The sequence below is a fragment of the Haliotis rubra genome, unplaced genomic scaffold (genome assembly GCF_003918875.1).
Source record: "Haliotis rubra isolate DU_JTF1 unplaced genomic scaffold, ASM391887v1 Scf847, whole genome shotgun sequence".
In the NCBI taxonomy this organism is placed as follows: Eukaryota; Metazoa; Mollusca; class Gastropoda; order Lepetellida; family Haliotidae; genus Haliotis; species Haliotis rubra.
Window position 1 is genome coordinate 86780 of NW_025767576.1, and position 17266 is coordinate 104045.

The following is a 17266-nucleotide window of genomic DNA, read 5'->3' on the forward strand; positions in this document are numbered from 1 at the left end:
TTTTGCATAATTGCTTTGATAAATAACACCCAAATTAAAATGAAAACAAGCATTATTTAAAAAATCAAGAATATTCATTGAATGTTGGTGGTCTTTGTAAAATCATTGGAGTTGTAACTATGCTAGGTATTGGTGATAATAAAGCACTATGACTCTCATCAGTCTATTAGACTTAGCTGATGTGTTAGATAGCTTTTTAATAGTCTTAGGAACTGTGACTTTTGTAACTCCATCTTCAAGAATAAGAGTAATTGGCAATTGAAAGTCAAAAATCTTCATGGAACAGTGAGGGGCGATGGGGTAGTCCAACGGTTAAAGAGTTTGCTTGTCATGCCAAAGACCCGGGTTTGATTCCCCACATGGGTACAATGTGTAAAGCCCATTTCTGGTGTGCCCCGCCGTGATATTGCTGGAATATTGCTAAAAGCAGCGTAAAACCATACTAACTCACTCACTCACTCATTCACCCCTGGACCGCCTTCGTGGTGTAGTGGTTGGAGCGTCCGCCCGGAGAGCGGAAGGTAGCGGGTTCGATCCCCGACCGCGTCATACCAAAATACGTTGAAATATGGCACTTGTTGGTCCCTGCCTTGCGCTCGGCATTAATGGGTACAACAAGGACTGGTCAGTATAATGTGTCTGAGTGGGGTATTCATGCTTCACAGCGGCATGGTATCTAAGTGGGCTAGCACTATAAACCAGCTTCAGTCTGGGCTAGTACAAGCAGCCGCACATACACATACACACGCATGCACGTCGTCATATGAGCACGGCGTTAAACCCAATTTCACCCCACGGCGTTAAACCCAATTTCACCCCACCTCATTCACCCCCACATTCACTCATTGAACAGGAAGTAGTACGGATGATTAGCCCAGTAGTCCATGTTTTTGCTTTACCATGAACAATACTGTGTTTGATTCCCCTCTGTGCCATTGCTGCAAGATCTGTGGAAGGTGTACACAGTACTCTCTCGCTTTGTTCTGCAAGCACTCAGTAGTTTTAATGCTTTGAATATGCTTTTAGGCAACAATTTGGTATATTTCTCTGCTTGATCTGATGTGTGATCAGTGTTTACAATTAAGTTTAACATCAAGGGGTCCTCCTAACCCTAATGTTAAAAGATTTAATGACCCCAGATTCAAATATTACATTTCAAAATTTCAAGGACCCTGCAAATCCTCTTAATTTCAAAGTGGCGGTGGGGAACCCTAGTGGTTAATGCGTTCCCTCATCACGCTGAAGACCCAGGTTCAATTCCCACATGGATGCAATGTGTGAAGCCCATTTCTGGTGTCCCCAGCCATGATATTGTTGGAATATTGCTAAAAGCGGCGTAAATCCAAACTCACTCACTCACTCTTAATTTCAAACACTGGTTGCTATGTCCAGTATTGTCCAATGGCTGTTGTGTGGCATTCATATAAATCTATCATCCGTGAACGAGGACACATCAACCCTGTCATGTCCCAATTAATGGTATTTCACATGTACCACCTTGAATGTCAAGGTCACGTCCCATTAGTACCATTATTGTTCAGGGTTTAGCTGAATGTCAGGGCTGATGCTAGGCAGTGACATTATCATTTCAGCACTTGAAAGTTCATTCCTGAAAAAATGAACTATGCAATTTTAATTTTAATTGTGGTGGTGAGCTCCTAGATAATAAAAAATGGATTGAATATTTGTAATTCTAACCCTCTGTTGTCAGTCAGATGTAATGTGCAGTGTGTGTTGTGCAGTCAGTGTTGTGCTAATTCAGTTGTCTCCCTTTGTACATTGAGAGTTCCCTCCCTTTGGTTTACCTCCGTTTGTGACAATATTTTTTTGTTATTTTTTGTCTTCATAGTTCAGTTTCGTTTTTGTAATCTTTCAATGTGGCATGCATAGTTCAAATGGAATTTTGTTATTGCATGGATTAATATGCAATTTTTAGCACATTTGTAGGCATAAAAAAACTAAATATTTCAGATCTCCATTTTGCAGCCTGGTTATTTTAAGCTGGTGTTACACAAGGTTATGTGATCATTATAAATTTATAAATACAGTATTAGAAAATTGAGTTAGATACCCAAACTCTGGGCAATATAATTATTTTTTTTTTTTTCTATGCTTCATGTTATGGTATTCATAAATTGACGTTTTTATTGATATATCTTTGAGAAATATTCTCAAATAACTTGAGAAACAGTATTTTGACACTGAAATTGCATCTATGCTTTACATGACCAGTGTACACCTAGATAACCAGGCTTGCTTTGAATCGGATCTGACCATTGGTCAGTGTCCATCAGGAATAAGAAATCGGACCAATCAAATTGCAGGAGAGAGCCAGTCTTGTGTAGCAGATACATGCGAGTTTGGATGATCCAAGGATTGGGTGAAAGGTACATCTTTGTTTACAGATAAATTTGTTCACCTGTATCACTGAATTATTTTTGGATGCATTATAGTAACCTTGGTTTGATTTGTTTCAATAAAATTTTGATGATTTTATCTTTTAACAAGACTGCACAACATCGCCTGCCAATTAAATAGTCTGTCTTTTCCTTTAAATTATTTGTAAATATGTTTTTGTTTCTCATATTCTGTGATCTATGATTTTAAATATGGTGAGCTTTGATACATATTCAAGGGATGCTAGTTTGTAATAGACAGATGCTTTACCATCAATTATTATTATGGCTTTTAAGTAATGAATTTTTTAGTGTTAAATGAAGGAACCTTACTGATGGGTTTAAAATTTGTGTCGATCAGCAAAATGGTTTATGCTTTATGGTGGAAGCGGCATTCCATAATTAAATGTTCCTTATTCCTCCTGATTATTATTACTAGTGAAAACTTGTCCCGAGCTGGCAGATTTAGGTTAGTTTTTAACCCCACCTTAGTCAGCTGCTGAGTCCAGCTGTATCAGGTATGCCGTGATTGGAAAGATTCATATAGATAAAGATGATTGTGAATCCAATGAAAGAACCTGTTGACATCACTTTAGACATTTTATTGGATATTGCTCGGTTTCAAATTATTTTTCTTTGACTTAATCCAGGACTTTTATCCAAAGTTTCCTAAAGATATTATTAAATTATAGTTGTTGTTTTTTTGGTCAAAATTTGCAAATTTCACTGAATGTAATGAAATTTGTTCATAAGTTATGTCTGCCAGTCTTTCAGCTCTGTAGGCTACTTTGTTGCTGAGAGGAAGAGGGAATGGATGCCACATAGGGATCGACAGTTACCTGAACAGAGTTGTGTCCCTTTACCTTGCCAGTATCAGCTGGTTTATAATCCCAGATATGCCCAGGTTATGATCCTTGGTCTGTTAACACCACATAGTGCTCCTTGGCTATCAAGAGGGTTGTCCATAGGATTATCTAGAGGGTTTAGATATGGTATTCTTAGGGTCGTCCTAGCATTATGTTGGGTCTTCCTTAGGGCTTATAGGGGTGATGGGGTAGCGTAGTGGTTAAGCGTGTTCGCTCGTTATGCCGAGAACCCGGGTTCGATTTCCCACATGGGTACAATGTATGAAACCCATTTCTGGTGTCCCCTGCCGTGATATTGCTGGAATATTGCTAAAAGCGGCATAGAACTTAATTCACTCACTCACTTTAGGCTAATAGCAGGGTCATCGGTAGGATTATCAACAACCTTACTTTATGAACTAATTCATTATAATGATTATCCCCAGAAAATGTATATGACTACCTGAAAATTTGTTGCGAAAATATATCATCAAGCCAGCATAAAAAAGAATGTAAGCTCACCAAACACAGCTTAATTATTAACATACCGGTAATTAATATTTTGATGTTCACTGTTAATTTGTATCTGATCATTACTTTTGTTTGCTCAGATTTTACAATGATTCACAACGTAGGCCTCCGATGGTAACAGACCCCAAGAAACACAAATAGAGATATAGGGCAACATCATTTTGTCCAAATGTCCAAATGGAGATTCCAGACAGGCCCTAATAACCTATAACCTATTCCTGGGTTCAATGGTTGCATTAAGTGTCCATGGGTTGCATGGTCTGGCATCCCCATTTTAGCATAATGTTTCCAAGGATATAAAATCAGTGAGCTAAATTTAAAAATTAAGATTAAAAAAGTTGTTAATGGTTAATGCACTGTAGAGGCGGTGGGGTAGCCTAGTGGTTAAAGCGTTGGTTCGTCACTACCGAAGACCCGGTTCGATTCCCCACATGGGCACAATGTGTGAAGCCTATTTCTGGTGTCCCCCTGCGTGATATTGCTGGAATATTGCGAAGTGGCGAAAACTAAACTCAGTCAGTAATGCACTGTAAGCAGGAACATTGTAATTTGAAACTGCTGTACCATAGAAATACTTCCATATCTTAGTCGCGGGAGCCGAGACATTTATTTACTTGAGCTCCAGTGCAGTAGTCTTTGGGCATCTTGCCACGATGTTTATTATTTTGTGGCAAGATAAGTATGTCGGTAACAGTGCTAACGATTGTCAAGGACATTGCTCTTGGCACCTACAGTATACAATGCCACACTACTGACGTCAGTATTTCAGAACAGTGAAAATCAGACCATGACCTTATTTCGCTCTTTTGGTATTTTTTTTTTATCAGGTTACACATCTCGTCAGGTGAAGACATTATGTAGAAAATAAATCTTGGATACTGGATAATGGCTATTTTAGGGTATTTGTGTTACTTTCCTTAAAAAAGATGATAAAGTATCAGTATATTTTTATCTATTTATCATTTTGGCTAACACAAGTATTGTCAAGAATGACTTTATTTCAGTTAACATGAAGAACACATATTGAAAATAATACTTAGAATTTTGGATACCATTTTGAAAATTATACTATTTTCCCGAAGAACAATGTTAACAAAACCTTCTACAACCCTATTTAAGTTTCAAAGCAAACAGTTTTTATGTGGTTAATGTGATATATCAATGTGTAATTATCAATACAGTAGATAACCAAATAAATATATTGTCGATGTTAGGGTGACATATGCTTTAAACATAGGTTTGTCATTATAGAGACCCAATTTGAATATCAACATGCTACAGTGTGTTATTCCATTGTATGTTTGACATGTATGGAAAATTGCTAAATATGGAATCATTCTCAATCATTCTGTTGAATATAGCAGACAAATATAAAGCTACAAAATAAAGTATATTCCATCCGAAAACAAAACCCCTAGTCTGTCTCACTGGCTGAGTCCCTGAACCACATTATTTTCCCTACTTCCTAGTCCTCTCTGCAGTGGTAAAGACCTAAATGAAGCAAGTCTAGATTTCCTCAGGTTCTACAAAACCCAATTTCATGTGTCAGATTAATTTAAGTCTACAAAACCCCTTAAAAAGCTTCTACTTCAGTCCAGTATGTAAGCATGTACCACCCAAAAAAAAATAATTAAAAATTCCAAAGTCCAATCCTCAGTACACCATGTCATACATGTGATTTAATCATCCTGTGTGCTGGTTGACTGCGTCAGTGGCGGCATCAGTGACAGCGTCAGGTTACAACAACACTGAGGATGTGTTACCACCACCACCACCAGCATAATGATACTCACAGTGTCTGTAGCACCCACAGGGAGCATCAGGTCGCGGCGACCTCATTAGTGTTCATTACCATAGAAGCATCAGTATCATGTCTGCCAGTCACTGATGGCCTTGTCAAGGATCCTACTGAAAGTCCTCATGCGGAATAATGCACAGGAACCATTGCTCAGGAGACAGAAGAAACCACAATGTATATGCAAGTTGGGTATTGTACTTCATCACAGCTGTGACTAGCTCGACCATTCGCTTGTTCTCTCAAGTATTCAGGTTATATAGTTAAAGGTTTCAAGATTGTTACCAGCCTTCCAAATATTTAAAATTTTCCCTACTTGAAAAGTGATTTTAAGAAAATAGATCTTTAATGGAAGGGAGGTTTTATCTATTAACTTTTTTCTTGTGAGTTGATTTATCCATTTCCCCACCCCCAATTTCCACCTTTACAAAAATGTTTACAAAATAAATATTGAAATAAAATATCTATATATGACAAAAATATAATTATTAAATTTTAATTTCAAAGGTTTCTTGGTGGTTGTTGGGAGAATATTCTCAAAACTTAAAAGTCATGTTTGGTGATATGTTGGGTCATCAGTAGTTAAAAACAAGTAATTATAAACAATAATTTGAAGAAAAGTGTATGTCAGTCAGACAAATATTAGGTATTACATGAAAAATCTGTAACTGTAACAGAAACCCAAACAGAAAAAAATATGTACCCATAACATGCATACTAACTGTAGCATAAAATATCTAAAACCATATCATACATCTTAAACTGTAGAATAAAAAATCAGTGACCATGATGTCCAACTTTATGACAAAAAGATGAAAATATCAGCAACCATAACAAAAAAATCCATCTGTAACCACAACATACAAAATCTGTAACCATACCACAGAAAAATAACCTTTGACCATAACACATAAAAAAAATCCAAAAGTATAGCATAGAAACTCTGTATCCATAGCATAAAAATAATACAATATTTTTACAAAAAGAGATCTTTAAAATAGTAATATAGAAAAGTATGTCCTGTTGTACCATTCAGTATTGATATGACATCCAGATTTGTGATCATGATACCTAGACAGTTCACACAGAGATATCTCAGCAGTAGACTAACACTTAGTCTTGGAATTGGTTAAAAATCTCATAATTGATGATTGGTTCATTAGTACCGATCAATCATCAAAAATAATTGGTTTTGCGCCATTTATGAAATTTGTTAATGCACATAAAAATAAGGAAAAAACCATGTAGTTCTTTTGGGTTTTTGGCAAATTTTCAAATCTTTAAAGAATGACTAGTATGTTAGGAACATAAATTTCTTGGAATCTTTAAGATACATTCAATCATCACTTGAAACGAGCTTGTAGTATTTTACAAAATATAACAGACAAAACCAACCATGTGAAAAAATATTGTTAATGAAAACAAGTGTTCCAGAATTGTTTGTGTTCGATTATGAGAAATTATGATCGATTGCTTGGTCGCTTAGTCACTACGACCAATCTTCGATTATTTCAATTAATCGGACCACCACTACTGGAATATATAAAATTTTAATAGAAACCAATAATTCCTTTTAAATTTAAAAGGAGCCCCAGTGAGATGGGAGATTCAGAACCTGAGGAAATCTAGACTTGCTTCATTTAGGGCTTTAGCATTGCAGGAGGGCTAGGCAGTAGGGAAAATAATGTGGTTCAGGGACTGTGAGACAGACTATCTCCGCAGCATCAGCAGCAGCAGCAGCATCCTGAGTAATATATATGCTGCCTGGCCATTTACCCAGAATTTGCTTCTCTGCTAGACACATCAGGGCAAGTTGGAACCGGGAGGCTTGTCCTCTGGGACTGCTGGAGTGCTTGGGTTCACCAGCGTTAGGAAGGATGTTATTCACCAAGCGTTGGTTATGGATATTAGGTGGTATTAGGCTGCATGTTTACACAGTGCAGCTCCTGCATGTAGATGCAGGTGTGAGCAGCAAGTGTTTAGAACAGTCATCAGCTCTTTACCATGTTTCTTCTAAAAAGACAACCTCTTATATTACATTTTTGGTTTGTTGTTAAAACTGCTATCACAGCAGTATTACAGCTATGTGGACAGCCATATGTTATTGAGTTTGGATTACACGAGCCAGTGATTGACATGAGCATTTAGTGGCCTTTCTCAGGATCCTCACAGATCATTTGATATTGTGTATACTTATTTTATATATTTAAAAAATATTTGTACCCCATTAATTTGTTTTTCAAATTGCCCCATTTCTGGAGCACGTGTGACACACCCAACCCAGTCATAATGTCTGTACATTTTGAGCTGAAATGTTACAAAATATTATTAACTCCCTTTGCGGATCTGTAAAACCGATAAGTAGCATAGTCTGGCCTACAGTAATACCAATGGATATCTTCACACACTATTTCACCAAGTTTGATATATGAATATTGAATTAAATTTGTAATAAAATTCATAAAAGATGAGAAAAAAGTTAAGTTTAGATACACAATGAACTTTACCCAACAGTGAAATTATATGCTTGAACTGCGTCTTTATTTTGGATTTGCTGACACGGTGTTCTGGTGTTACATGCCCATGTCTATGACTAGGGGGGCGGTGGGGTAGCCCAGTGGTTAAAGCGTTGGCTCGTCACGCCGAAGATCCCGGGTTCGAATCCCCACAGATATACAATGTGTGAAGCCAATTTCTGGTGTCCCCCTGCTGGAATATTGCTAAAAGCGGAGTAAAACCAAACTCAGTCAGTCAGTCTATGACTAGGCATAGGGAAAAAACATCAAATTTCACTATGGAGTGTGTTTTTTATTTTGTTTTTAAAAAGTGTGCACTTTACACAAAATATGGTAGTTTAAAAGATGTGGAAAATTGTTTTGCTCTTTAACATTGGCTAAACCTGGTATGAATGAAATTAGTTATTTTGAGATTTTGTTCATAAACCAAATGTATTATTTCCAGTGCAAATTATTAGATGAATTACTGTACTGATTTGCCCTGAGAAGCTGAAACTAAGGTCAGTGAAATACAATCTGAATGTGTTAAAAATATATATTATAATTTTATGTGATCACCCCTACAAGAATCATTCAAACAAAAATATTTATTAATGAACAAGTAAGTGAAATTGTACATCTAAATAACACTATAAAACCCAGGAAAGTATTCAAAACGCTACTAGGGAAGATATGTTTGCCAACTAATGTTTACTTGCTAGCCACCCGTGAAGATCTGGGTTAGAACTGGACTGAAGCAAGCCATGCTTGTCGTAAGAGGGGATTAACGGGATTGGGTGGACAGGCTCGCTAACTTGGTTGACACATGCCATTGTGTCCCAATTGTGTAGATCAATGCTCATGCTGTTGATCACTGGATTGTCTGGTCCAGACTCAAGTTATTTGAGACTGCTGCCATATAACTGGAATATTGCGGAGTGCAGCGTTAAACAACAAACAACACTCAGTCTGTATGTTGTTAATATATAACAGTGTGTTTTAAAGGCATTGAAATATAATGAAATTAGTACAATTGCATGCAAACAAACAAACAAACAAACGTGTATGCATTGGGGATTGAGATGAAATAACGTGGGAAATGTCAAATATTCAAATAGGATCACCAACATCTTTAGAAGTTTAGACTATATTTAGTAGTTTTTAAGTAAAATTTTAAGGACTTATGAAATTGGTAGACCCTGCCAAAGTTGGAGTTTTGCTATGCTGTTCGAATGCTATCTTTCTTTGTTACTTGTTTGTTTACACTTTTTGAATTTTGTGAAGTTCTGTTTTTCATGTTTGCATTGTTTTCATGGTTTGAGCCTTTTCATGCTCTTTTTCATGTTTTTATGCTTAAATTTTAGCTCACCTGAACCCATGGTTTATATGTGCTTGTGAAATTGTCTGTACGTCCATCTGTTACTTATTGGAAAGCGAGGACACTGAACTTTGTATGTAATGAAGAAAGCACTTTTCTAAATTAAACTGTTAGGATTGATGATGCTCTGTTAGGACATATAGGTTCATCAGTTTAATGATATTTCCACTAAATGCATGTTTAGAGTGGCCAGTGAATTCTTGGTTCAGAATCACCTGCAACAACAATACTACGACTTCAATATTGTCAATTATATGAAAGTCGAAAAATGGCCACTACAGCAGCCATTTTGAAAATATTTCCTTATGTATGTCTGTTTCGTGAAAATGTAACCTTGCATAGAGCATTTCGTGGATTGACCCTTTCAAAGGACAGTTAAACATACACGTGAACTACAGAGAGTTACGAATCTATTTTTCCATTTCTTTGAGGCCAAAGTAAATGCATCAATAAACATTCATGGTGTATTATTTGAATTGGTTGTGAACACGAAATGGTAATTTCAGAAATCATGAATAACTGTTTTCCATCCAAGTTATAATGTCCAAGTCATATTTTTTCCCAGCAAATAATGACTCAAGTGCATTGTTTATATTTACAGGATTATTTTTTGTTCATCCTTTTAATGATTAGATATTATAACACATACAGTGAAATTATACTGATAGAGAAACTTCAGTGTTATTTATGTCAGAATCTTGGACATTTGTATTTCTAAATTACTCAAATGTTGCATCAAATATGTGTATAATCAATTTCATGGCGTTGTAAGTGATATAATTATGAATTATATGACATGGTACGTGACAAATTTTATTTTGTATATTCAGTCTATCTGTAATGGGAATCCTAATATCTTGAACCCTATGGTATTCAAGGGCAGAATTAATTCCCACTATCCACGCTGGTGATTGGTTGGTCACAATGGCCTGTTCTCATTGGTCTCTCCAGAATGATATACTAGAGACCTACTCAGTCCTCAGATCCCATATGGATTTGTTACCTGAAACGTATATGAAACAATGAAACCTCAGTTATGATTATTTGTGCAAATTCCGGATTTTCCGGGATAAAGCAGGATTTATCGGGACCTGCTCAGAAGTAGATAATCAGCTCAACGTCTGCAGTAAATAACCGAAAGAATTCCCATTTGAATTAATTTATTTTTTAAAGTTTGTATTCAAAATTTATATTCTACCAATTCAGAATTTATGAAAATATAAAATACCTGATTTTTGACACAATGTCACAATATTTTTTATGATTTGCCCATCACGAGGGTGAAATCGTAAATAAATCCTAATGATGATATAGTGGACACTGGAGTTGTGCTGGTAGGTGGCGGTTTCATGTCGTGAGATAATTAAAATATCTTAAAGCACCTATAAACTCACTCACTCCTCACAGTAAATGATGCAGTTTCCTATAAACCACTGATGATGTATATGGAATATTTTGCCAGAATGTCTCATGATCTGTTGCGTTTTTTGTCTGCAGGTGAAGCAAGTCCGAGTGATTCATTTAGTCTAGCGTTGCCAGTATCTGCCCCCTCCCCATCCTCTACCTGTTCTGTCGACATCGTTAAAAACTCTCCTGTACACAAACACGCTGCATGTGGTGACCTTGACCTTCTCAAAACGCTTATAGTAGAACGAGATGCTGATGTGAATTTACCGATGAAGGATGGAACGACCCCCATTCACTGCACTGCCGAAGGGGGACATGAACGTAAGTGCCTTGGCCACGTTTTCTATTAAACACATGGAAGTCATTACTGTATTTATTATCCCAAGTGACCCTTGAAGGTCCGGGTTAGAATTGATCTTCAGTAATCCATGCTTGTCGTAACAGGTGACTAACGGGGTTAGGCTCTCTGATTTGGTTGACATGTCATCGGTTCCCAAGTTGCGCAGATCAATGCTCATGCTGTTGATCACTGGATTGTCTGGTCCAGACTCGATTATTTACAGACCGCCGCCATATAGTTGGAATATTGCTGAGTGCAGCGTAAAACTAAACTCACTCACTCACTCACTCACTCACTATTATCCCAAGTACTAGAGATGTGCCTACTTATGAATACATATTGCTGTACATTTGGAAGATACCAGTATATTTTTCAAAATCATGGATATCTTTTTCTTTGAAAAGTTGACATTAGTGACATCAAGTTACAAGAATTGAAATTATAAAATTAGCAACTTTTTTCCTGTGATTTTAAAAGCCCCAAAAGTATTAGCAACTATTTCCAGTGATAAAAAACACCACAAGTATTCGCAACCAGCTGCAGTTTCCTTTACATACTGTGTCTTTTACTTCGTCATTTGTTACCATAGCAACATCCAGCAAAATTGATGCAGTGGGGTAGCCTAGTGGTTAAAGGGTTTGCTTGTCCCACTGACGACCCGGGTTTGATACCCCACATGGGTACACTGTGTAAAGCCCATTTCTGGTGTCCCCTGCCATGATATTGCTGGAATATTGCTAATAGCGGCGTAAAATCAAACTCACTGACTAACTCCAGCAAATACAAAGTGATCAGGTGAATTTAAACCTGTCCTCACTACAAATTGATCCTCAGTAATCACTGGTGATGAGGAACGAGGTGAATTTAAACCTATAAAGTATTGACAGTGTGTTACTTGATGACTTGTCAATTTATACAATAAGAAGTCACTATTGTTACAGATTGTTTACAGTTTCTGTTGGACAAGGGAGGTAACCCAAATGCTCTCCGGGACGACCTCCTGAGTCCAGTACACCTGGCTGCTGCAAACGGCCATAGTAGGTGAGTGAAGGTCGCACAGGCCAAACTTGTGTCTCTATCTCAAACATCTCATCTCCGTGTATGTATGTACCCCAATGAAGTCTCCAATCCTCCTCTGACTCTCGGGCGGCGGGTAGCCTAGTGGTTAAAGCGCTTGGCTCGGCACGCCGAAGACCCGGGTTCGATTCCCCACATGGGCACAATGTCTGAAGCCCATTTCTGGTGTCCCCCGCCGTGATATTGCTGGAATATTGCTAAAAGCGGCGTAAAACTAAACTCAGTCAGTCAGTCAGTTCTCTGACTGTCTCCTCACCCAACACAGATCTCCAAACCAACCGTCTGACCGAGCCTTCTCCTGTGCCAGCCCTAAACTGTGGAACTCTCTTCCAAAGGAAATCAGGAACACTTCATCGAAAGAAACTTTTAAATCTCTGCTTAAGACCCATCTATTCACTGCTGCCTTTCTGTAAAGTTACATGAACTATTTCCTTCCCTAATATTGTCACAGCGCCACTGAGCATCTCTATGGTGAATATTAGGCACTTTATAAATATATTATTATTATTATTATTACTTACCTGAAAGAGCTGAAAAGTGGAAATATATGAATTTGTAATGTAATATTTTTCGTATTATGCCAAAATCAAATTTTGCCATACCAGAAGAACAAAATGTAGGATAAACAATAGGAGATCGATGAAAAGTTGCTGAAAATGATGGCAATATGTTGAGATTTGATTTTGAATAACAAATATGTAATCTAAAATAGCCATTGTTTTGAAAACATATCCAGAACTTCTTTATCTCCTGACCAGGATTTTTATGTCTGTAATCCAACTGATCGTGATTGTGCATCATGTTGCTCCATAATTCTGTTGTGCTGTCCCGTCACTATAGATGATGATGATGATGATGATGATGATGATGATGATCTTTCAGCTGCCTAAAACTTCTTCTGGACAAAGCTGCAGTGGTGAACATTGGCAATCAGACCAATGAGACACCACTTCACCTCGCTGCCACCAGGGGGCATGCCGAATGTTGCCGTTTGCTGCTGGAACACGGAGCCCGGCCGTTGTTCACAAACATGGTGGGTTCTTTCTGGAAGAGAGACTTCACAAATACTGCCTGGACTCAAATAAGACTATAAAGATTAACAGCTACTTTCAGGGTTTTACTGAGATTACTTTTTCCATTCATCTTAAATTCTAAAACCTACTGCTTCCTACCTCAACACAAAGATCTGACAATATCCACATACAGTTCATGCTGGAACTACTTTTGCTCCAGTTAATTAGAGCATCACTTATGAGATTCCGCAAGTGAAAGTCTGATGTATTTCCTTAATCAGAAAGTTTAACATGTGACGTTCGGCTTTGCAGTTGTAGGCTAAATGATTGGTTCCAAATGCTGGACATCATTTATTTTAATCGTATAGTTTTTTCTAATCAGAAGAAGCTCACAGTTGTGGAGGGGTGGTGGGAGCAGCATAAAACCATAGTCACTCAATCACTACAATTGTGGAAATCACAAAATTTCATATCAACACCGTTTCAAATGTTGTCGTTTTGAATGTGGGCCAACATTCATATGTCCGATGTAGGGAGAGAGAGTAACCTCCCTTGAACCACTGATAATGCAGTTTCACTGAATTTTCTTTGGTTCAGTTTTTAGGTTATAAGATTGAACTTTTTTTTTTGTATGGAAATAAGCAAGTCAAAATAACTTCTCAGGATTGTACTGCTTGGATTCAGGGGTGCACTGTATGCTAGTATTAACCCTACTGTTAAGACAAGGTATCCTCATCCATTTTCCACATTATTGGGGTGGTTTGGTAACTGAAAGTTTGGTTAATGCTTTCTCTCTTCACCCTAAAGACACGGGTTCATAATCCAAATGGGTAAAATGTGTGAAGCCCATTTCTGGTGTCCCCCACTGTGATTTTACTGGAATATTGCTGTAAGTGGCGTTGATTGAAACATATTTTATTCATTCAAGAAAAGGATTGGGCACGAGTTATCCAACTTAAGAAAGCCCTCTCCCAAATGGTGTAAAACCATACTCACTCACTTCCACAATTTAAACTGCAAGGACAGACAGTTTCACTTGTCATGGGAATGCAGATGTTAATGGCTGACGTGTTTTGTTGTTTTTCAGTCCGGACTGACCCCACTCCACACTGCTGTGATTGGCAGCCATATCGACTGTCTCAGGCTCATCCTGCAACACAGTATTAAACGCCAGGGCATCATGGCCGACTCTGACGAGCAGACAGAATCTCTCCAACATGTGGTCAGCATGGCTGACAAGGGTGGCTGGACATTGGCTCACATGGCGGCCTGCCTGGAGAAGGAGGTCAGTCACATACGTGTTCTCACTGATGTGTATTGAAATATTATGTATCTTATCATGCTTACGTATCATATGTTTGGTTGGTCAGGGTATTGGTCTTGAAGTTGGTAAGGTTTGATTTGCAGAAAATGGCATATCCAACATACTTAGCACACCTTCATTAAATATGAACCGATATTAGAAATATGTAGCATGCAGAGGACCCCCCCTTCCCTCTTTCATAAAAGTTCTGGTTATCTGAGCCCCGTTCCACAAAGCGGGCGTAGCGCTAAGATGATCATAACTCCCATATTTTTAACATAGCTTAGCGCTAAGATGATCATAACTCCCATACTTTAACACAGACTTATGACTGTCGTAGCGCTAAGATGATCGTAACTCCCATACTTTAACACAGACTTATGACTGTCATAGCGCTAAGATGATCGTAACTCCCATACTTTAACATAGACTTATGACTGTCATAGCGTTATGATTGCTTTGATGAACAGGGTCCTGCTGTTTTCAGTCATTTGACAAGCATGTCGGGTCAGTTAGAAGTTAGAAGAACATGAATGCATGACAGTTTTTATGGGACTGAACTCTATAGACGTAATTGGATTATCTTGAAACTTGTATACTGTATGCGAGCTTTGATACTGCAGATCTGTTCTTGGACTGTATGTATGTTCACACACTGTACGTCTGTTCTACAATCATAAGTGTGTTCTAACACTGTACGTCTCTTCTAGGACTGTCTTCAACTGCTGATGGAACATACGAACCTCGACCTGGAGAAGAAGGACCGCCTCGGCAGGTCAGCTTTCAGTGTGGCCTCCAAACTGTGCAAGCACTATCTCAACCAAACAGGTAAGCTGGTAAAAATTAGTTAATCAACTCTGTCACAGTCCACAAAGTGTTTATAGCGATATGACATTATTATCCCCCCGGCATGTAATGTGGGGGGATATAGTCGTCGCCTCGTCCGTAATCATTTTGTTTCCAGAGCTTAACTAAAAAAACGTTCAATATTTTTCTTCAAAAATTGGTAGATATATCAAACAGAACCTAAGGTGGTGCCTTTTGCTATTTACAGATTTTTGGCATTTTTATTTTTCCCGGTTTCCATGGAAACCAAAAGGGAGGGGTAGGTTTCGTTTCTGGAGCATAACTCAAGAACCGTTCAATATTTTTCAACAAAACTTGAAAGATACTTAGTCCCAAAAGCTTGGGTGGGCTTAGTTTCCGGAGCATAACTCAAAAAACATTCAATAATTTTCAACAAAACTTGGTAGATATATCAAACAGATCCTTAAGTGGTGCATTTTGCTATTTGCAGATTTTTGGCATTTTATTTTTTGTGGGGTTTCCATGGAAACGATTCAGACTTAGTCCCAAAAGGGAGGGGTGGGTTTCGTTTCCGGAGGGCACAACTCGAAAACTTCTCAATATCTTTCAGCAAAACTTGGCAGATATGTGAGGCAAATACCATCTTCTGATGACTCTTGTTAACTTACGATGAACCATAGAGTTACGATAGGTCGTAATGATATACGAAATACTTTGTAGATAGGGACCATGGTGTATAGTTTCTGATACAGGTGATATTGTATTCCTCAAGTCTGAATAGTATGTTTCAAAAGAGAGGAGTGCAATACTTTATTTTATGATGCAGAAATTACCCATTGGGTTCTGTGTGCGTATTTTGCAGTATTCTTCATCATTTATTCACCAGAAACATCATCTGTTATATTTATGATTACATTTTCTCAGTAAAGTACAGATTCTAGTACTTTTGTTGGGTTGATTTTGAGAGTCAGGCACCTCATCGCTAGCACACAAAGTCAGCGATCTAACCCACTCAGCCAACACAACTTTTAATGGCTGCTGTTTCCTTTTCACCCCAGGTGCCAACAATAACCACATAATCTCAGTAACTGTGGAGCTTCATATCCCCAAGATGGCTCCATCAGAGAGTGACCCTGACAGCCATCATCATTACGTGATCGGGACGTTGGAGGTGACGCCGTTCTTCAACTGGTGCATGCTGGAGGAGAAGTGTTGTCGTCTGCTGGAGTCGTACTACGTCACGCTTGACACGGGGCTGCGGACTCGCAAGATCAACCGTCTGGAGCCGGAGTCCCCCACAGACAACTCTGGCTTCACACTAGGACTTGGGACATCCAGTATAAAACATTTCAAAATTAGTAAGTATTAACTGAGTCGTGTGTAGATGTGCATCAAAACACCTACAGCCAAGCCAGATGACATTTTCGAGTCTTATTGTCTTCAAAGCTCTTGTTACAACATGGCTGACTCTTGATGCTAAGAGGCGGTAAGGTAGCCTAGTGGTCACACCAAAGACCTGGGTTCGATTCCCCACATGGGTACAATGTGTGAAGCCCATTTCTGGTTCCCCAGCTGTGATATTGCAGGAATATTGCTAAAAGCCGCGTGAAACTAAACTAACTTACTCTTGATGCTGACAGTTAATGTGCAATATTCATCCAGATGTGGATTTGCAGTAAAATATAACTTGATATGACTGAATTGACATGACTAAAACATAACATGTCACAATTCGGAAATGCCATGAGCCTAAAGTGTTAGAAAATAAGTAGTTTCTGTTGTCCTTGATGTTTTTGAGTTTTACTGTTTTCAAAGCATGTCACAACGTGGCTTACTGTTGATACTAAAAGTAAAGTGGGGAAATAATCTGAATGTGGAT

General features: G+C 38.1%; 1 protein-coding gene across 1 annotated transcript in view; it reads left to right on the plus strand.

Moving 5' to 3' along the window:
- Positions 1-17266, plus strand: part of LOC124262615 (cortactin-binding protein 2-like) — an 80788-nt gene that overhangs the window by 44541 nt on the left and 18981 nt on the right. Inside the window, 6 exon segments of the mRNA XM_046697122.1 lie at positions 10938-11168; positions 12129-12228; positions 13147-13297; positions 14365-14562; positions 15291-15408; positions 16446-16745. Of these exon segments, the coding sequence (XP_046553078.1) occupies positions 10938-11168; positions 12129-12228; positions 13147-13297; positions 14365-14562; positions 15291-15408; positions 16446-16745 (1098 nt within the window).